The following is a 23,632-nucleotide window of genomic DNA, read 5'->3' as shown; positions in this document are numbered from 1 at the left end:
GGTAAGAAAGCCTATTCGGAGTTACCACAGGACTGGGAAGGGGCATGTGTATTAGGTATGCTCAAACCATCCTTCTTCTTGTTGACAATTGAAACAGGAGAGACTTTGGGAGTTAAAGTGTATGATGTAAATCATAGAAAGAAAAGGGGACCCCTAGAGATAGGTACCTGGGAAGATAATGAGTGGCCTCCCCAGCGTATTATAGATTATTATGGGACAGCTACGTGGGCAGAGGATGGTACTTATGGATACAGAACCCCAATATACATGCTCAACCGTATCATAAGATTACAGGCAGTGGTTGAGATAATTACCAATGAAACAACACAAGCTCTTAATCTCCTAGCAAAGCATAACACTAGGATGATGACAGCCGTCTACCAGAATAGATTAGCCTTGGATTACCTATTGGCAGTAGAGGGAGATGTATGTGGGAAGTTTAATCTAAGCAATTGTTGTCTTCAAATAGATGATGAAGGGCAAGCAATAGCTGAGCTTACTAGCCATATGGTTAAACTAGCACATGTGCCTACTCAAGTATGGAAAGGGTATAATCCAAGTAGTTGGTTTGGTAACTGGTATGAGCAGTTTGGAGGACTTAAGGCATTGGTAGGTGGAGTCATGCTAATTTTGATGCTGTGCCTTCTCCTACCATGTCTGATTCCTTTGGTAGTTAGGTCTGTGCAGAGCATTATAGAAAATATAGCAGAGAGAAAGGCTGCTGCACAGATAATGGCTGTTTGCAGGTACGAGGCTCTAAATCAAGGAGAACACGTACAGGAAGAGGAATGCTGAGGGGTTCGTATCTCTAGAGAGTCGCAAAGTCTAGTCTGGTTTATGGCAACTTGAGGTGTAAGCAAACCCTGATTAAGTGATGCATCTGGAATTATGAAATATCAGAGGCATCAAAGGGGGGAATAACTATGGGAATTACTCCCAGAGTAATCTCTCCCTTACTTACCTGTCTCTTGCTCTCCTATGGGATAGTGCTTTGCTCTCTCCTCCAGCTCTGCTTCACTCCTACTTGATATTTCCTATCCTAATGTTTCTAATACCCCACCTACTATAGACTGTAAGCTCATTTGAGCAGGGTCCTCTTCAACCTATTATTCCTGTAAGTTTTCTTGTAATTGTCTTATTTATTGTTACATCCCCCCCTCTCAAAATATTGTAAAGCGCTACGGAATCTGTTGGCGCTATATAAATGGCAATAATAATAATAATAATAATAATGTGGTGGAATCTCGGTAAAAATAAATTTAGTAGGCCGAGATTGCCACGTGTTATGTGTACGTGCATATGCTGATGTATCGGTCGGTTGGTTGCACGTGGCAACAATACAATCAGTAGTGTAAGGAGCATGTGTAGGAATACAGGATATACGAGTATTCCCCTCCTCCATAGTGCTGGGCAAGCCATGTGGTCAAACAGGAATTTAGTCTCTATTCTGTTGATTGGGTAAGAGTACGTGTAGGTGGAACTGATTATAGGAGGAGCTATATGTCTATATAAGGTGTCTACACTGTACGATCAGGGCTCAGATTTTAGCTATTTTTGGTGACATTAGTCTCTCTGAGTCCCGGTTGGTGAATCGATATAAAGATCTCTTCCTTCCTGAAGAAACCTGTGTCCATCTCTCTGTGCTTGGCTTCCGTCAGTTTCTCCGGTATCAGAGTGATACATAAAAGAGAATAAAACCTAAAACAAATGGCATTTGCAATATATTAGATGCAAAATAAATAAAGGTAGACACTCACAATCTTCAGAGCCTGAGGATAAGGTTCTATAGTAATGCAGCTGTGCTCTTATAGGTAGCACCCCACCTTCTTGGATAAACAGGAATCTCAAGGAAAGCAAAACATAGAAGATTATGGTGTTTATAATAAGCTAAAATTACTTCAGAAAAGATGACTCTCACCTTAATAAGAGCCCATATGTGCCTTGGCTCTCAGGTGTAAATGCCTGGTGTCAATGTGTGGGGTGACACTCCGCAATCTGGAACCTGGAATCGGACAGACTACCAAATAGTACTGAAATCCACAATTTATTACTATAAAATTACATACCATACTACAAATGTTATATATTTATTAATATGCCCATGCAAACTTGCTGGGGATATGTGGGATATTATAAACACAGACATACTGCACCATAATCTCCTATGTTTTGCTCGCCTTGAGATTTCTGTTTATCCAAGAAGTTGGGGTGCTACCTATAGCAGTACAGCTGCATTATTTTTTTTTTTTTTTTTTTATTTTTTTTTAAACAGGTACAGTACAATGTGTATATAAATAAGGTTATAGAAGCCTATGCTCACTAATACAAGTCGTATTGCCCTATAAGAGTGTTTGAGCAGTTCTCTATTCTTCTCAACATGCTTCTAACCAGTAAGCTTTGGTAGAGGGAGGAGTGCCAAGATTGTAGTGCCCTCCGCCCCTATCTTCTTACTCTACAAACCATACTGTGCCTGAACCCATACATATACAGACATACAAACAGTAAAGTTGACATTTCTTTTCTCTATCAGTCATTTAGTAAATTATACCTCTCCTAGTTAAGGAAGCTATCCTCGGTATGGTTTTCAAGCACCCTTATCCATTCATCCCATATCTCAAATAGACGAGTATTAATATTTAAATGTGATGCTATACCCCTTTCCATTTTACATTGGATTAAGATAATCGCCTTGATATGTGGCCAGGATTCAATACTTGTTTTTTTTCCAATTTTTTGCTATGGCTAATTTAAATGCCATCAAAGCGTGGATCAATAAGCACTTCTTCTCCTTTGATAATTGCGGTAGGTTTATATGGAGGAGCAGAGTATCAGGAGTCCAGCTATGCGTAATATCTAAAAGAATGTTAATGTGTCCCATAAATTGAGCCCATGCTGCTTTGATTGGAGGACAATCCCACCATATATGGAGTTCGTTAGCCCCCTCATCACCACATCGCCAGCAGCTAGAGGTCTCTCCCTTCGAAAACTTCTGAATCTTCTTTGGGGTCAGGTACCATCGATTTAAAAGTTTGTAATGGGCTTCCCTAATGTTTAAACAGTGTGTCGTAGAGTATACTGTTTGAAGAGCCCTATTCCAATCCCTTATGTTAATTTCTATCCGTAGATCTCTTTCCCATTTACACTTTGCTAGGGGCTGAACATATCCTTTTATATTTTTCATGATCTCAGCACATCTAGTTAGTAGTTTTATGTCCTTCTCTGTGTCAATTAATTCGTTTAATTTGACTACTAAAGGAGACTTCAGTTTACTACTAAGGGAGCTTAACAGAAAGCTCCTGATCCTAATAAAGTTAAAAGTCTGTGCATTCGAGAGACCATAAATTCTCTGTAACTCGGAGAAAGGTATAATCCTACCGTCCTCTAATATATCTGCTACTTTTTTAATCCCCTTTCCAATCCATTCTGATGTGTCCAGATTTTCTATCCAGACTTCTAAACTTTTAAAGGGCACAGCGGGTAATATTTTGTTTTTTAGATCTAATTGATTTTTAAATTGAGTCCAAAATTTTACAAGGGGTTTTGTTATCATGTTATCTGTAGTGCATCCTGTGTTTTTATTTCGACTTTTTTTCCTTGTAGGCCACATTATATCTACACTATTGTAAGGGGTAGTGATATCTTCCCCTTCTATTTCAAACCAGTTTTGTGAAATTTTATCCTGTTTGATTAATGGCAGGGTATGCATTAGCTGAGCCGCTTGGTGATATATAAAAATATTTGGAAAGCCAATGCCACCTTGTTTGTATTTCATATACAGGAGATCCTGACTCAGTCTGGGTTTTTTCTGTAGCCATACATAATCTCTAAAAATCTTATTTATAAGTTTAAGTTGTTGAGGCTGTATCTGAATCGGAATCATCCTCAAAAGGTAAATAAACCTGGGAAAAATGTATGCCTTAATGAAGTTAACCCTCCCCCACCAGGATAGCTGCATAGAGTTCCAGTGTTTTAAAGATTGGATACATTCTTCAATCAGGGGGGTTACATTAGCTGTCATTATATTTGCGGGGTTTTTCACTATATTGATCCCGAGGTAAACAAATCCCTTTTTTTCCCACCTAAAGGCAAAATGTTCGGATAAATACTGATACTCTTCCTCTTGCATATAGAAGGGTAGAACCTTCGTTTTTTGTATGTTAAGTTTGTAGTTTGACAGGCGGCTGTAATTTTCAATTGCCTGCATAGCAGCTGATACAGATTTGAGAGGGTTGGTTAGCATTAACAATGTATCATCCGCATATTGGCATATCTTGAAATGTTTGTCTCTTTTTTTTAGCCCTGTTATTGCCGGATTTTTACGTATTTCATATGCCAAGGGTTCAGCTGTTAAGATGTATAATAATGGGGATAAAGGGCATCCTTGGCGGGTGCCGTTTGATACCATAAACCAGTCAGACTTGATCCCCCCTCCAACAATCCTACTAGATGGCGAAGAGTAACAGGCCATAATTGCCGGGATAATGCGCCCAGACAACCCAAAAGCCTTCAGAGTTGCTTGCATGAAATTCCATCCGACTCTGTCGAATGCCTTTTCTCCATCTAAGGCCATCGTTAGAAAGGGGATTTTGTTCCTATGGATCTTTGTAAGTATATTTAATATCTTCCTAATGTGATTGGAGGACATCCTTCCTGGTATAAATCCTACCTGGTCATCTGAGATCAGGGAGGAGATTATACTCTTTATCCTTTTAGCGATGATAGAGGCATAAATTTTATAGTCATTATTTAAGAGTGCTATTGGTCGGTAATTGCTAATTTCCTCCGAATTTTTATTATTTTTTAAAATAGGTAGAATATTTGCAGCCAGCATCTCTTTGGGCAGTTTGCCTGTATTCATCGCTAAGTTATAGCAGTCTACCAGTCTCTGGATCAGCTTGTCCTTATATGTTTTGAAAAAAAAATCTGTAAACCCATCTGGGCCCGGTGCTTTGTTTTTTTTCATGGCGAGAATTGCGTCATGAACTTCTTGGAGTGAAATCTCTGTATTCAGTTGTTCTAATTGAGAATCATCTAGCCTAGGGAGATGAATCTTTGAAAAATAGCAATCTATCTCCTCTTGGGAAGATGTGGCCGACAAATTATAAAGTTTATAGTAATAATTTCTAAATGCTTCTCCAATTTTTTTGGGTTCTAATAGAATTTCATTTCCCTGTTTTATTTTTGTAATTAGTTTGGTTTTTTGTATATTTTTAACTTTATTAGTAAGTAATTTATCCGCCTTATTTCCCCTATAATAATAATTTGTTTTCATATACTGGAGATTCTTGTTTATTTTAGTTATCAGTATTTCATTTATTTTATTTTCTATTATCCTAATTTGATTCGAGGTCATTCTTGACGGTGTCGTGGTATTTTTTTTATAACAATCGTTTAGTTCAATATATAAACTGGAAAGAGATTCCTGTCGGTTTTTCCTAACCTGTGCTTCTAAACTAATAAGTTGTCCCCTTATGACGCTTTTGAATGCACACCACTTTGTAATTGAGGAGACTTCGTTATTGTCATTGTCCAACCAGTACATGTCTATCGCCTTTGCGATCTGTTCTCTATTGGGTTTGGAGATTAATAGCTTATCCTTCAGTTTCCAGTCTGTCCTATGTTTTAAGCGGTTACTCTTTAGTTGTATTTTCACCATATTATGATCTGACCATGTTACCGTAATTATTTTTGTAGATTTCACATTTTCTATTAAATTTCGATCACCAAATATAAAGTCTATTCTTGAGTAAGAACAATGAGTCTTACTGAAGCAAGTGAAATCCACCTCTGTTGGATGGAAAGTCCTCCAGCAATCGAGGAGGGCTTCTCTTTGTATTATATTCCGAAATTTTTTTGCCAAATTAAAAACATTCCTTGACGGAATTTTGACTTTTTCGGATTTTCTATCTATATTGGGATCTGTTACCAGATTAAAATCCCCCATAACTAAAGTATGGCCTTGTTTGATTTTATTTAGTTGTGTAAAGAATTTATATAAAAACTGAATCTGCGAGGTATTCGGGGCATATATATTAGCAATTGTATAAAGTTTATCTTCTATTATACAAACTAGAATAATCCATCTACCCAGCGCATCAGTTTTTACATGTTTAATCACGACATTTAATGTCGATGAAAAAAAAATGGCTACTCCCCGCTTTTTTTTATCTTTAAGAGAAGAACACACTGAGTTGGGGAAATCTTTACAAGTAAATTTCCCTTCGTCTGTTCTGCGCCAATGGGTCTCTTGAATTCCTACGACTTGCGCCTTTTCGCTTCTAATTTGATCAAATAGGAGTCTTCTTTTCTGTGGGGAGTTCAAACCCTGCGCATTGATTGAAACAACATTTAGCATGTGATTTTTTTAGCCTACTTTTCTCCTTGTCTCCCTTTCTCTTTTTCCATCCACTTACTCAAGGTTATGTTCCCAGCAGGAAAGATATCTTTAGTTACTGTTTTCTGAAATTGAATTCTATCTTTCATAGTCAACTTATACCGTTCACCATCCCTCTCAACATTTACACTCACAAACACATTTACAAAAATCATCCCTTCAAGGAAGTATGGATGGGCCTGCGGTATGCCCTCTTCCGCAGAACCTCCAATCAGATCCAATACAGGATCAATATTGTGATGCTAAGCTGCCCCTCTTTGAGAGCATTTGGCCAGATGTTTCATTTACCCCCCGGACTTATACATTTTCAAGCTTATCAAAAGGGAGAAAAAAAAAAAACAAAAAACAAAAAACAAACCCTATCTCCATTAAGGCCGTCTTTATCCTCTACCTTCCCTCCCCCCTCCACTGCATCTCTCCACCTAGCTCTTTATCATCGTTCTGGACCATCTTCCTACTTTGCACTCTATTAAGTATATGTTATTATAGAGTTCCTTTTGTCCCTTGGTGTTTTAAGCGGCCCCTTATCAAGAATTAGTATGTCATATCCACCAGTGTCAATCTAACCTTAATTAATTCTAGTTATTTACATTCATTTATCTATATGCATCCTTTCGTTCTTCTAACTATAATTTTTCAAATTACACCCATTTCTTGTATAGCGCCTTACAATTCTCAAGCTATATCTATAAGTGCTCAGTGTTCAAGTTTCTCGGTGTTAAGCTTAATTAATCCTTCCAGCCTCTTAAAACGCGTGCTTTTTTTTTTTTTTTTTTTTTTTTTTTTATAACTTATTAACTCAGGGATATTTATATCACCTAGGCTTCATCTCCCGGTCGGTCTCTTTACAGTTCAGTAGCAGAAAGCCTTTAATTCTAGTGCTTATGTAATCAAAAAAGTTTAAGTGGACCAGCTTTGTGCCAAACTATTATCTTCAGGTAAATGATGAAAGAGAAAAATTTCATCATTTAAAATGAAAAGAAAATTTTCATTCTTAAATTCTAATTCTTTGTGTATCCTAATTTTGCTTGTGTCTACAGTATGGTATATCCCTCTAGCTACATTATTACTGATTCTCAATTTTCAAAGTCAATTTGCGCCCTAAGTGAGCGGAGTTTAAAGGAGTCTCTGGAAATGGGGTCAATCGCCTTCCCTTCATCAAAAACATTGAATGTTCAGTGGTTGTGGTCCTTTGAGCTTTGTGTAATCTCTCTTCCTTGCCGTTGCTTATCTATCTCTTTAGTCGGCTGTAGATAATGCAGGAGAGGCGGAGCGTCCTTTATCCTCCTCTGCTATGTTATCCAGATCAAAATTCTGCTCGGTAAACCATTTCGAAATTGCTGTGACATCCGAAAAGGAGTATGTCCTTGCGTCATGCGAAACAATGATTTTGCAAGGGTATCGCCAAGCATATCTAATGTTCTTCTGACGCAAAATCCTTGTGTAATTTACGAACGTTTTTCTTTTAATCCTTGTATGATAGGAAATGTCCGGAAAGATCATGATTTTGCTATAGGGATCCTTCATCCTAATGAGTCTTGATGCTTTTAGCACTTGTTCTTTCATTTTGTATGACGAGCAGCATATCATTACATCTCTAGGTTCACTTTGAGCCACGAAATCAGGCTTCATAACTCGGTGGCATCTTTCCAAACAATTTAATGCGTCTGTCATTTGTATGTCCAGTTGAGAAAAAATCTCCATTATATAATCTTGCAATTTATCGTTGTTAATGGATTCTGGAATTCCCCTAATTCTGAGATTATTGCACCGTGAGCGATCTTCCAGCTCTGCAATTTTAAGTTCCAGCTCCTCTATTTTTTTTATTTGACTTTCTCATGGTGTCTTCCGTTGCAGCTTGCTGAAATTCCATTGATTCTATTTTTTCTTCGTTCTGCTTAAGTTTCTTTCCCATCTTTGTTAGCTCCATTTTGCATTCCATAAAGCCTTCATGAATCTCTTTTTTAATTTTTTCTAGTTGGCGTTCAAAGCAAGACTCAAGATGCAGGAGTAGTTCATCCGCGCTATGTTCTTTTGGACCTAGCTTTGTAAATATGTTCTTTGGGGATAGGTTATCTGCTTCTTTATCTGCTTCTTTAAATGATTGGGATGAGGAGTCCAATACATTTTGTTGCTCTGTTTCTTGTTTCTGTGTTTGGACCGAAGCAGAGGAGGAAAGCCTTCTGTCTGTCGTACTTTCTAGCTTCTTATCTCTTTCTCTCTTCATCAGCTGCTTATTATCTTGCCCTCTCCTGGACGCCATTTTGGAAAAAAAAAAAAAAATTCCCCCCAAAAATAAGATAAAAATTCCCTTTAAACCAATTTCAGACGGACCTTTGTAGTATTAATCGCTTCTTTGAGGCCGTTGGAATATCAATCGTTAGCTTTCTTTAGCTAAAGCCAGTATCTTAAGTGTTATACTTTAAATATTATACTTTAAAAGGGCCAGCAGAAAAAATTATATTTTCCATGTGACATCTTTTTTTTTTTTTTTAAATCTTTTCCCTCCTAGTGTTACAGGCCTCTAAGTTGCAGATCAAATCTTAGTTGTTTCTGGTTGGCAGATTATACACTTCTGTGTCGGTTTCACTTGTCTTAACCCGTTTTTTTTTTTTTTTGCCTCGCTGGTTGCTTTCAGCAGCCTTCCTGTCTCAGTATTCATTGCCCACATAGAAATGTTCTCATTTTCTTTCTTTTATATATTTGTATATATATATATTTTTTTTTTCTTATTTTAATTCATCCGTCTTATATCCATAGGTATTGTATTATTTATAGGAGATTCTCCCTTAGCTTGCTTAGTGGGGCTAAATTGCTTAATGAAGCTTAATGGGGCTTAGTGAGGCTGCTACCTCATTACAGTATTGCCTCTATACACTGGACCCCTCTGGTATTTTTTTTTTTTCCCCACCAAGGCACTTACATTTCTTCTCTGGGTGAACTGATCGGAGCACAGGCAGTAATCACTCCCCTTGCCCCCACGGGAGCCGTTGGTGCCGTTGGTGCGTCTCTCCCTCGTTACCCGCTGACGGAAAAACAAAGCTCCAGCAGTCAGTGCTTCCCTTCGAGTCAGTCTATGTCCGGTGTCTCTTGTGGGCTTGTGGGCTTGTAGACTTGCGAACCCGTTTACACATTCACAATCAGCTTTTCGGTCTCGTCCGTCCGTCCAGGCGTCTTGCGGCTCGTCTCCCTAGAGCGCCAGCATCTCCGCGAGCGTGGACGTACGCCCGTGCGTCCTACGTCATCGCTCCACCCCCCCCGTCCGACTGGAACCAAGAGTTCTGTTCGGTACAGCTGCATTATTATAGAGCCTTATCCTCAGGCTCTGAAGATTGTGAGTGTGTCTACCTTTATTTATTTTGCATCTAGTATATCACACACTAGTGATACCGCACTCAAAAGAACTTAATAAAATAGATATTCTGGAGAAGAAATTTCCACATAGCACAGTTTTATTGAAATATAACAAGGAAGGCTTTGTTTGTAATACTTCAACAAATATGCACTATAAGGAAATCTCTTTTCCATGTTTTTTTTTTTTTTTAATGTAGCATTGCTACTTTGTGGGATTTTTTTTAAATTAGCAGGATTACTTACTAATGTATGAATTCAAAGTGAATTTAAATTATAAGGTCAGAGAAATTTTCCAGTTTGGCTATTTTGATCTTGAAATTTAAATTCACTTTGAATTCTTACTTTAGTAAATAATCCTGTATGTGGGTGGATCAGTGGAAGTCCAGTTATTTCATGATTATTGAATACCGGGTCTTGTGAGTAAATATGCCAAGCATTTCTACAGACATGGGGTGTGACACTGGCTTTAACATATTTAAGGAAATAGAGTTTTTATTTATTTTTTGTTCATAAAAACGGATACGAAAGGACGTAAAGCGCGTAAACTTGCAGGTCACCGCAACTCCCACAGTTTGGCACATTAAGTAGCATTGTTACACATACGACTCAATAAGCGTGGGTGGTATGATATCGCGATGCACATGTAATATATTGCCATAACTTTGCTCCCTAGCTGGGAGCCAGGAAGTGGGTGCAGGGTCATCTGCCTGGGGATGCTTACTGATGACCTTGAGTTAGTCTGCCGCATTCTCATAATGGGGGTCAGGATGCCTTGTGCGTTATGCAGGAATGTGGGCAGTGTGCGAAATATTGTCTGAAACCGAGCAGTCAGTCCGTGTTGTGTACGGGGTCTGTTGTGATGTATGAAGGTCTGGTACTTGTAAACGTATGGGTATGGAGCCATCACGCTGGCTATTCATACCTTTCCCCCTCACCCTCCCTGAGCCAAGCGTGTGGTCCAGGTCAGGGAAGGTCTATGCCCTCCCTTTTGGGTCATCTCCTGTTCTCATGTCCCGGCCTCTGTTGTCCACTTTCATATCCCTAATACAGTAATGGTTTTGTGGAAGAGACTACCTGTTCCATGACTTCCTCCTCCCAGCCAGACCAACCACTGTCTGTATTGCAGAGAGTCATTAGTTGCAGTAAAGCTGGTTTGAACATGTCCGATTTAGTCTTAAAAAAGTAGCAAGGAAAAAAGGAAGCAAGGCAAGAGTGATAAGGTAGGTTCAGCAGAAGGAAGAATAGAGCAGGTAAAGTATGAAGGTGTTGGGGCACCCCCACCGCTAAGTGGGCTCCCCGGATATCCCGCTTTGCCAGGTTTGGAGTCTACGGTTGCCATCGCGCAGCATGCTTCTCACTGTTTGTGAGTGAGGCCAGAACTGACTCAGCCACCTTGATCTCTTCCATTCTTTCCATCCATTGTTCCATCGTGGGAGACATGGATTGTTTCCAAACCGCTGGGATCAGGGATTTAGCAGCATTTAGGAGATGTCGAAGTATCGATTTCTTATATTTGCCAGCTGGTAGAGGTGCAGAGTGCAATAGTATTTTGTCAATGTCTAGGGTGACGTTATCCCCTAGAGTTTATTTGATCTGACCCTTGATCGCTTCTCAGAATGGTGCCTTCTGCTTCATTGCACCTCCAACACGTCGCTGGTACAGCTGGGAAAATTCTGTGTAGGAGTGTGGGACTGTACCAGAAGGAGAGTAGTTTGTAGTTCAATTCTTGATAACCGGAACTCAGAGTGCTCTTGTGATGGAGGATTAATATATTTTCCCACTGAGCATCTGAGAAGGATTTGTCAGTCAGATCCTCCCACCGCCGTTTTAACGGCCTCTTGTTGTCCAGGCCACCCACCAGGTGGTGTTTGTACAGTGTTGATATAGCTTTAAGCAAGCTGTTTTGATGAGTACATAGCTCCCCGTACCATGTGTGTGCCTGAATAATTATGTTGGTGTGCTTGTATGGTTGTGTGTCTGTATGTTTGTGTATTTGTGCATGTATGTATTTTTGCCTGTATCTATGTCTGTCTATATGGGAGAAAAAGTGAGATAGAAAGGGGCTAGGGGGAAGAAAGAGACAGAAAGGGGCTGACGGGGAAGTAAGAAATACATAAGAGGGGTTGTATGAGACACACTAAAGGGGGGTATGAGGCACAAAGGGACCAGAGGGGTAAGAGAGTGGATATGCAACACTAATGGGGGTAAAATTCAAAAGGGGGGCTAAAATGCAAAATGCATCTTCGCCTGTGTAGTCAGAAATCCTAGCACCAGCCCTGCATGAGGGGGCTTGGTTTGGGTGATAACTGTGTTTCTTTACATATTTGCTTCCACGTCCAGAGAGTTTGGACTGCGTGTAAAGCTGAGTTAACTACCACCTTTTCCAAAGACACACAAGACAGAGGATTCTCTGAAGGACTGTTGCTTGATAGTATTTGCGTAGGGCTTTAAAATTTTTAACATCTAGTTTTCGGCACATTGTTGCCACAATTTATTAAATCTGTCGGATTTTTTCATCTATTGCTTTTGTGTTTTTTTCTTTTAGTAACACAACACAATCATTTTTTCTACCACTTTTTATAACAGAAAAGAGTTCTTCTCTTTTTCCACTCTAACTTTGGTTGCCTTTTGAAATGGACATTTCTGTGAAAACTAGCAGAATTTACTATGGAAAATTTCACTTTTTAGATCACTTAGAAGACTAATAAATACGCTCAAAATTATGGCATTTAGTTGACACTTTTCAGAACACATTGATAAATATCCCTCAATTTGTCTTTTGCAACATTATAAGCTTGAAAGTGAAAAAGTTGAGATTTGCCTCTGAGAGACATTGTACCATGCAACGAGATATTAATTTTAGTTCTGCTTTTGTTTCTACTCTTCTCACTTTGCTCGTTGAAAAAGACCTACAAGCAACATTTTCTCTATCTGAAGTGTGTAGTTTATGTCTAGTATAGTGTTGTGTATAGACAGAGTTACAAATAATAATATAAATGTATTAACCTCTTAAGGACCGCAGGCGTTCTATGCCGTCCTTGAAGGGGTGGCTCTAAACGCCGGTGGGTGGAATCGAACGTCTGCGCCGTCCTATTCACTTACCCGATTGCTGTTGCTCCCGGTCTCTAAAGAGTTCAAATATGTCCTAGTGATATTATAATACAGATGGAGTTATTATCAAAGTCAATCACAACTGCAAACCACCCTGATTTGTTTGCATTATGCTTAAAGGGACACTATAGTCACCAGAACAACTACATCTTAACAGCTTGATCTAGTTTTTCTGGTGTCTATAGTAGGTCTATAGTGTGTCCCTGCATGCTTTTTAATGTAAACACTGCCTTTTCATATAAAAAAAGTGTTTACATTGCTACCTACGAACACCTCTAGAGGCAGTTGGATGGTTTTTCCTGAGTCACTGCTGTACAATGTGCAGCACTGGTGTTCAGCATCTTAACGCTCTGCATGGAGATGCTTAATGTTCCCCAGAATGATGCATTGATTCAATGCATCTTTGAGGAGATGCTGATTGTTACAGTGCGGCCTACTGTCGTGCATGTGCACTAGCCTCCCAATGCTTTCCTATTTGAACGCATTGGATTGGCAGAGATTATCAAATTTGATGACTTCAGCCAAGGAGACAAAGCAGAGCGAGGCCAGCCACGATGAGACCGACGCGGCCCTGGAAAAAAGGTAAGTAAACTACATTTTTAAAGTGAGGCAAAGGTGACCCGAAACCTAAAATGTGATTTTACAAAAAGTGTAGGGAATACATGTCTGTATTCCTGACAATATAGTGTTCCTTTAATGCATGTGCTTTGCAAATAAAAAAAAAAAAGAACACAAATAGAATATACTTGCCCTTTTTTAAGACATTGAAACGGAAATGTAAACTAGTATTTTCGCCATCATTATTGGAAGTACATAACATAACCCTTCCTACTCAGAATCCAGATTCACAGTCCTCTATAAACTAGCCTTAACAACACGTATGTGCATAAAGAAAAAAAGAAAGGAACATTGTTAGAGCAAGTTAACGTTAGTCACAAAAGTCCTGCTGACTATAGCTCTCCCATACAGAGGCATGAAAATAAAAATCTAAAAAAAAAGTGGTCGCTCATGGAAATTCAGTAATTATTGCTCCAATATAAATTGTATTCTAACATCCAGAAAGACAAGAGCAGGTAACAGACACCAAACTTTATGCGTTCATGTTGAACAGAACTCTTAATCATGAGTGACTTATGAATAATATTCTGTGCAGCACAAAATCCGGAAAGTGAGGTGGCTGTAACCTGCTCTTGTCTTTCTGGATGATGTAATACATTTTTGTTTTGGAGCAATATTTCTTGGATTTCCTTGTTCTTGAATTTTTTGTAGTTTGGATTTGGATATTATAGGGACTGGCTGGTCCCCAATGGTGCGCACCAGATCCTGGAGATCTACAGTCACACCCAGTTAATATGAGTTGTTTCAGACCTGGGAGCTCTTGGTTGATTTTTTATTATTTGACTTGCAACGCTATTAGAGTATCTGGATTGGAAGTTTTTATCGTCTATTTCCATTACATCACTGCAGGAATTATACATAGCAATCTGAACTCCTAGGACTTCTCAGTTTATATTTTATATGTACTTTTTGAAAAAAAATATTTATTCTCTCTACAAATTTAAGTAGAAACAATATTTTAATACATCTATATTTTGAGCCAGTTATTGATACATCAGTATGTAAATAGTATATCAGCAGAAACCACAATGTTCTCCTAATGATTTTAGAAATGTAAAGAAGATTTAGAAAATATTAATCCTGTAACTGTGCACTCCCTTGTTCATGCATTACCTACAGGAGGAATGAGACACCTCATCTCTTACAATATGATTGTGGTTGTTATGTTGTCTTCTACAAGTGCTAGCTGGGGAAGCTTTGTAAATGATGATACTTAATTGTCTTGGGATAATGCACACATTTCCCCCCCTACTTTAAGTAACATTTATGCCTTTCTCAAACCCAATATACAGACAATATAAAAAATAACTGATTTAACTACTGAACTGCTGAAAAGACCAGATTGGTTCACCAATTCTACACCAAATTCAAATATTACTACCTAAGTAAACATAAAGAAGTAAGTTTAATGCAAAGGTGCAGGTATTTATCTGGGCCCTAGACAGGTCCAGATTAATAACCACATTTTTTTTTTTATCTATCTATACACACACAATCTCACTCGAAATAGACATTTACCGATTAACCACTGGCAAAATTATTGTTTTATTTATTCCTTCACGGCAGAAAAGACAGGAAATAAATCTTGTCAGAATTAGCAGGTACCCAACATGCAGAACCTAAGTAATCTAATACGGTAAACAGAAAGTCCCTAAACATATTACCGGACCTTAGAATGGCAAGATGGAAGTGTCAGTAAATGTGCCGGATGCAAGCACTGACTGCAAAAATGGAGTCTGCAACACCCCCTGGACCTCGACCAGCCAGGTGGGTACGTGTCAGAGGTAAGTGCGGCCTGCGGCTGGCGTGACAGATCTCTAGTACTTTTTTTTCCTACTTACATAAATAATGGTTCCACACAGAAAAGCAAAGGGGAACACAACCCCTTCAATATATACACATTGACCTTAGATACTTTATTTTATTCAATATATCATATCACACACACACACACGAGTCACAGTATTTTATACACTTTCAATAATGCCCCATTTTCAACTTGTGTATTAACAATTTATATGGTCTTTCTGTGTTTTATATGCCACACAAACATAATTTGCTGCTATGTTAATTGTACATATTGATGTGGCTAGCTAGGTACGTGCCAAGTAACAGCCTATTTAATGTGTTAATGTGTTGCAGAGTTGGATGTTATAAAATGTCAGCTTGATCACAGTTCTAGTAAAAAAAAAAAAAAAAAAAATGATGTTTTAAAGTAGGTTTTACCTGTAAGCTTCTCCAAAAGATCAAATCCGTGCTTTAGTGCAATTATGTCCAAAAATGAAACTGTTCCATCTTCAAATCTAAAAGAGAAAGAGACTCTTATAAATCAATTAATTTACAGAAAAATGCATAGTTTGTTTTACATATATAAATAAACTTCTTGACAGACCAATTAGTAAAATAACAATAAGTATGCACATATATTTTCATACCATTATGGCAGTCAAGAATAACAATTTTCACATTATTTTAGAGTCAGTAAAAATTATTATTGTAACTGTAATATCACATTTTCTAAATGCAATTAATTTGACAAGGCTACTACATTCCTATCGGAGATTAACAGTATTTTTACACTTAATTAGCAGTAGAAGATTATTATTTAAAACAGTGTTGCAAAATAGGTTTTGTCCTGCATCAGAATAAAATGTTGTTTAAAAATGCCATAATGCTTGAATGTGCCAAACATAAATCCCATGCTGTTTTTCCCATATTCACAGAGAGTGTAAACATAAACCCTGAGTACTAAGGATTCACCACACAATTAAAAAGTATGAATGAATGATACATATTTTCTTAAAAATACCTTAAAATATATAAAGGCAGAAAAAAAACAGCATTATGGTTCCATCGCTGTACTATTTGACCCACCTCATAGTGGTGTCTCAATCATGACAAAAAAGCATGTGCCTTGATATTGTAAAAACAACAAAGATAAAGTTACCAGCGCTCTCTCACAAATCCCTATGTATATTTAAACAAATGGAGGTTATTTAGTTACTTCAATGGCCATTGGAGGGAATGCCCACCTGCCACATCAAGGCAAACCTCTCAGGATCCTACACTAACCTTTCACCTTGCTTCCTTGAGCTTCTGGCAAAGATATCTCTAATGAGACAGAGAAAGGTATATTTTTTATATACACCCCTATATACTTATTAACCCTTAATAGGGAACACATGGGATGGGCGGCAGCATTGTAACAAAGCTGTGTGATACAAAAGTGAATATAAAAAATACCTCTCTCTGTCTCATTAGAAATATATTTGCCAGAAGCTCAAGGAAGCAAGGTAAAAGGTTAGTGTAAGACCAACCTGAGAGGTTTGCCTTGACGTGGCAGGTGGGAATTCCCTCCAATGGCCATTGGAGTAACTAAAAAACCTCCATTTGTTTAAATATACATGGGGATTTGCGAGAGAGTGCAGGTAACTTTTTTCCTTTGGTTTTTGCTGTATGTATTGGGGCTGTTGTGTACTATGGTCATTGCTGCCGCCCAGGAGTGATAGGAGTTTAATCACAGGACTTGTTTTTTGTATTAGCTACTGATATTGGGCAAGTGTCCCAACTGCATCCAAACTTCAGCCAACACGCATTTTGTCTGTGTGTAGCTCAATACCGATATCTTGATTGAAGTTAGTTACCTCTACATTCACACCGTTCTTCTAATTTACACCTTCTTTTCCATTTAATTTTGAATTTGTTTAACCCCTTAAGGACCAAACTTCTGGAATAAAAGGGAATCATGACATGTCACACATGTCATGTGTCCTTAAGGGGTTAAATTGCTCAAGAATACATTGTACAGTTCTTTTTTTCATTTGTTTTGCTTATCAACCAAAATAACACATACAAGGAAAATCAGGGATTGGCAAACAATGTGGAAAGAGGTTGTGCCTAGAAATTGGTTGTAGACCCTCAGTTATAATGTGGAGAGTAAGAAAACTATTGTGGGGTGATGTAGGTTAAAATTACATAAGTGCAGTTAGGACACCATGTGTTTGATTCTAGAGCCAAGCTAAGTTTTCAAACCCCAATACTGTGTATTACCTTCATATTTTCAATCTACATTAAGGTTCAGCTTCAGTACTGTTTGCCCATTTTATTCATAAACGATCCTGTCAAACATTGTTGTTCATTTAAAATATATCAACATATAAAGTCCAGAAAAATGTATATGAATATAAGGGACTGGTTTATTGTACATGAAGCAAGAAATTACCTGTATAAATCACATTTAGGTACTTTAATTCCCCTGGACACCGGCAGATATTAAAAATGACCTTCCACCACTTCAAATAAACAATTGTTAACAGCCAATTGTTGTGATTTGTCTCTGGGATGTGTGGTCAGGTAATGCATTTAGTTGTTAGATTTACATTAAGCCAATTTAAATTCTGATTTAAAGCACTAATCAGTACGACCCAATTTAAGTCATGATTTTAAAAAATAAAGACTTATTCTTGCTGTTTGTTATATTCTATAATAGTGACAACCAGATGAAGATTTAAATGTTAGAATGATACATTTTCAAATTAGTTTAACAATCATATTTGAATGGATTTTGTTATATACCATTAGAAATAGACAGATGATGAAATTATGGCAAGGTGAACTATCCCCCCTCATATTTGCATAGCAACTTAAATGAAAAGTGTATATGGTTTGTAAGAACAATAGGATTAAGGTCTTTTTCTGAACTTTGTATGTTTATTTTATATATTTTTTTCCATGTTACCTCTGCAGACAAGTTCAATTAACTTGGATTAATGGAATTAAATAGACCACTATTTAGAATTGGTCACAGAGCAAGCGATCTATACATGCAGCGTTTCAGCTTGAAACACTGCCTATACAGAGCAATCTGTGTATTTGTGCCAGGATCTAGTTTTCGCGGATAAAAGACAAATTCAGCTCCTTTTCCTGCAGGTAGCGCTATGAACACACCTGCAAGTTGAATATTTTCCTCCCACCATTTGTTCCCATTCTAGTGTCTAACCCCGTACCGTCTATGCAGTCCTTCATCCCGCCCTCCTTTTCCTGCCGGCATTCAGTTGAGAAGTGGGTGTGCAGTCACTTAGCTCTTCTCTCTGCTTGTAAACACTCACCACAAGCACATGTGTGATATAGCATGCAATGCTTGTTATATAGAGGCCCTAGATTCAATGCTTCTCTTTTAGAAAAAAAATGATTAATATATTTATGGCACTCACCATGCATGTGCTCACAAGTCCAACAATGCTTCTCTGTGAAGCATTTGATTGGAGCATGACTTCGAAGTCCCATACCTATAAAGCATTGAACAATTCTAGCCCTTCATATCTCATCACAGATCCATAGGTATGCCCCTTCTTGGTCTCTCCGCTCTGCCCTGACCTTCTCCTATCCGCTGCTCGTACGGTCAACTCATGCTTGCAGGGCTTCTTGTGGGTCTCCCTTCCTATGGAATAGCCTGCCTGCTGCCATCATACTCTCCCCTAGTCTTCAATTGTTTAAGAAGTGCCTTAAAACCCATCTCTTTAGGAAAGTTTATGGCCTCCTAGAGTAACCTCTAGCTTACATATCTGTCCCTTGCTCTCTCCTAAAGGGCAGCACTCTACTCGCTCCTCTAGATCTGCTTCACTCCCACCTTATTTGATTGCTATTTCCTGTCCTGTCAGGAGGAGGGGGCGTCTGACATCATCAGAAGAGGCTGGCCGACTTCACTAGCTGCAGTGTGCTGGCTCCAGACTACAAGCTCCAGCTCCTGTCCCACGCCTCCCTGGGCTAAGAAAATGAATCGCCAGAAAGCGATTCATGTTAATAGCATTTATTCAGAGGGGAGGAAATGGATATTCACCATGAGGAGGAGGTGTCAAAGTGATTACTGTTTGCAAGTATATTTACAGATTGTATTTGTTTGATCACAATTATATGCACCTTAACTAGTAAACCGGAGGCATATTAACTCTCTATAAGAGGTCCACAGTGAATGCTATTTTCTTTGTTGCTCACTATCACTACTGTAAGTTGCATTTTTCCTATTGGGACAAACCCATTCTTCTAAACTTGGCATCTAAAGTCTTGTCTCACCTTATGCCTCCAAGTTTGGCATCTGGGCTTTGGAAGAAAATAATGGTTTAAAGGGCTCAGGGTGGGTTTAGGCAGCTGTTCATTCCCAGTTTTGTTTCAAAAACTGAAAAACCTTCATGTTGTAGAGGAAAGACCCGCTATTTAAAGCCAACCTAGTTTCCTGTTACTGGGGAACAACCTATACTTCAGCCTTGTGGGATTTGGACTTCATAACGAAGAGTAAGTCACCTTTTGCCATGGAACAAAATTGACTGGGATATAATTGCTTGCAGCTGTTCTTATTTTCTTGTCTATTCAGTTCTTATTTGTAAATGTAAATTTTATTAGACTACTTTATATGATGACAATTATTTCACTCTTGGAGAGATAATACTCCCTATAATTAAGGAATCAGAGTCATGCGGAGACACCACACTGTAAGAGACTAATATCCTTTAACTTTTCACTATAGCGGTGGGATAGGAACCAATGATGGCAACTCAAATGAATCAGAAAAAAAAATAAATACAATTTGACTTCAGAGAATTAAAGGTTCAAAAGAAACTTTTAAAAAAAAACACTAGAACTTCTTATTGGCTTCCAATATATTTATAGAATCAAGCATACGCATAATGTTTACAGCATTCAGAGATGTGAAAATATTTTCAATAACAATGCACAAATGTGGAAATTATCACATTCATATATACCAATTATGCAAAACTGGGAGAAATACGTTTTATTAGACACAGATGTTGGACGTAAAAGGAAGCATCGAAAGTATTCTTGTAGTTTAACACTCATAATATGATACTGATTATCTGAGAAGGATTCATCCATATGTTAGTATTGGAGAGAAACAATGGCAATGATATACATAATGCTCCTCATTCTCCACTATCCTCATATCAATGCAACAGATGCTGTGCTTGAAAGGACACACACATGTCATATGAGAAGGGGTCAAATGCTTTATTTCCAAACTATCATGTTGGCTGATGCAGAAGCTCTAAGCTGTTAATAAATGTACTACTTACATGAATGTGGCTAGTTATTTTATTGGGTATTCATGATGACTTTTTTATAATTCAATTACCTGAGTTCACTCACAGATAGAGGTATTGGGTCGGGTAAGCCTAAAGGGTCAGTGTGTCTAGTGTCCCATAGTCTGAGTGATGATGTGTGCAAAGACCCCGACCTCACATTCCTGAGAGTAAAATAGCCATGGTTAGCCCTGGTTCTGGTTGTGCAGATTGAGCTGGACCTGGGTTTCTCTTCCACCCAGGATTCAAAGACATTTAGCTAAAAAAAAATGTTAAAAAAAAATACTGACCTGACTGAATTAAAACATGTACTGCTATGTACGGACGCAAAATGAACAATATATTTTATGAAGCATTTCCGTTCTCAGCTCACTGAACCCCTTTGGTACAAAGCAGATGGTGTATCCTAATATCCTTACTGGCAGAGCTACCTGGATGTGTGGGATATTGTAGTAAAATAGTATGGAAATATTTAATTTGTGTAAAACCTACACAAACTATGACACCATACTGCTGTCTAGACATGACAGCTGGCATTACAGTGTAAGAGTGTGTGCATGTAGCCAGGTGCTTATAGTTCGGTATCGGTGAATGTGTGCATCAGTGTATAGTAGGTCATATTTTATTGAACATGGACATTTCTAAAGAACAATTATTTAAGTGGATAATGAATTTTGCAAGTGAACTACCGTAAGTGATTGATTATAAAGCAAAAAGGTCAGCCTATAGTATTATATATACTTTTATTCCAATATGTGGATAATGCAGGAAACTATATTGCATTTGTGTGTGTGTGTTTGTGTGAGCATGAATTAAATAACTATATGTGAACATTTATATGGGAAGGCGATCGTAAATAAGCATATTCATCATCATGAACATAAAAAAATCATCATATTTATGTCATCCCCTGCAATTATCATTATATTTGTAGAAACTAGTCAGGGCACAAGTACATTTCCCATGCCACTTGCAATTTGCAAAGCTTACCCACTAAGTATTGGTCACAGACAATTTAATGTGGAATTAGGTCTATTTAATTACATGGCCTGGGGCTCTAGCCTAGTTAGCTCTATGTGTGAATATCATTTTCTGCCATTTTTTTAGGCTTAAATAATTCTGTTTTATCTACTATACTCTCATGAGAACTAACATGGATTGCCGTTAGTTTCATGCTTATGACACTAATAGCTTAGGGTGTATAGATATGTATTATATAAATGGGTTTTCTGCAATGTAGAATCAAAAATAAAGAAATGGGTTGTGCCAGGGCCAGATTAACATAGGAGCTGATGGATCTGCAGCTCTAAGCCTATACCTAAGGAATAGGCCAATTGATTTAAAAAAAAAAAGCAAGAAAAGAAAACTTGTTTTTACTACTCTTCACATGCTCTTGTTTAAGTATGGAAACCTAGGAGGGATGTAGGGGGAACAAAACTGGTGTGGACTGGCTGACAATAAAATAAATAATGGGGGGACCTAATGTCCCTCCCCCAGGTCCCCACCCATAAGCGGCAGGTGGGGACCCTAAATAAATAAATAATGGGGGGTCAAAAAAGAAAGCAACCAATCACAGTGTTATGAGTCAAATTACACAGCAAGGGAACATTCCAAAGAACTTTCTCACTCTGTGTAAAATGACACAGAGCACTCTGTGTCTGATTGGTTGGATTTCAAGCCAACCAATCAAAGTGCCGTGACAGGTAAATGTAGAGACTTACCGGTCAGTCTCTTCATTTACCTGTCAGAGCACTCTAATTGGTTGGATTAAACCAACCAATCAGAGCACTCTGAACCTAACTGCAGAGCGTGGGAAGACTTTATAAGCCTTTCCCCGCCCTACGGAGCTCATTCTGCACCGTGCACTCCATGGGTGAAGGAGGTTTATTTTTTTACCATCAGGATTTTTTGGGGGGGAGGGGAGGCGGCAGATTTTTCTTTTGTGCTTCGTTTTTTTTTATTATTTTAACAGTTGCGACAGGTATTATGGATTTTCATTTGCCCTTTTTTTGGGCTGAAGAAAGAAAAAAAGAAAAGAATAAAGAAGAAATCTAATGGTAAGTAGGACATTTTATTTCACAGGGTTAGTTTATTGCTCCCCCCCCCCCCCCCCCACTATTATTCGGGTGAGGGGATGTAGGTAGGGTATATTTATTGGGGAGGGGAAGTGTCTAGGGGCTTGGGGACCCAGCTGCCGCTCATGTGTGGGGACATTAGGTCCCCCTTTTAATTAATTAGGATCCCCACCTGTCGCTCATGGGTGGGGGCGGGGGGGGACATTAGGTTTATATTATCCCCCATTTATATTAATAGCCCCCACTCTTACCGTAACTCTCTATCACTTCTATGTAAGATATAGATTTTTTTGTCAATTTTAAATGACAGTGAGCAGCCACTGTTCGCCTTTTTGATGACATGCCCCTACTAGACGGGGGGCCTGGCAGAGGTAGGGTCATGCAGCAGGATTTAACCTGTGCAAGGTCCTCCCTTATTGCACTAGCGACTGGTCAGCAATAGCTGCCCAGTCAATAGTATTTTTAAATGACAGCGAGCAGCATCTGGCTGATCACTGTTTAGGCAACATGCCCCTACTCATGGCATGCTGCAAGTAGGGACATGCGAAAGGATTTAACCTCCCTTTTATCGCTATGGGGGTCATAGTGACCACCATACGGATTTATATTTACTTCGAAATGACAGTGAGCATTCACTGACTGCTCGCTGTCATTTAAAACTGTATATAAATGTATCTTGTATAGAAGTGAAAAGAGTACAGTAAGAGCACATGTAAAAAGTACAAATATTGTTATAGTTTTTGCTATAACATTTGGTTACACATACTCTTACCGTAGCTCCCTATCACTTCTATGTAAGATACTGATTTTTTTTAGTAAATGACAGTGAGCAACTACGGTTTGCTCTTTTGATGACATGCCCCTACTACACGGGTGACCTGGGATAGGAAGGGCCATGCAGCAGGATTTAACCTGTGCCAGGTCCCCCTTATTGCACTAGTGACTGGACAGCAATAATGGACAAAAACATTTTTTTTTAACAAATT

At 38.4% G+C, this 23,632-nt stretch overlaps 1 protein-coding gene across 1 annotated transcript in view; it reads right to left on the bottom strand.

Moving 5' to 3' along the window:
- Positions 1–23,632, bottom strand: part of MOCOS (molybdenum cofactor sulfurase) — a 560,804-nt gene that overhangs the window by 294,807 nt on the left and 242,365 nt on the right. The window contains exon 5 of the mRNA XM_063451877.1: positions 15,704–15,780. Coding sequence (XP_063307947.1) covers positions 15,704–15,780 — 77 coding nt within the window. The remainder of the gene's footprint in view (positions 1–15,703; positions 15,781–23,632) is intronic.

Source organism: Pelobates fuscus, chromosome 4 (genome assembly GCF_036172605.1).
Source record: "Pelobates fuscus isolate aPelFus1 chromosome 4, aPelFus1.pri, whole genome shotgun sequence".
NCBI classification, from domain to species: domain Eukaryota; kingdom Metazoa; phylum Chordata; class Amphibia; order Anura; family Pelobatidae; genus Pelobates; species Pelobates fuscus.
Note: the sequence above shows the minus strand (reverse complement) of the source record. Positions and strands in the feature narration are given on the sequence as shown.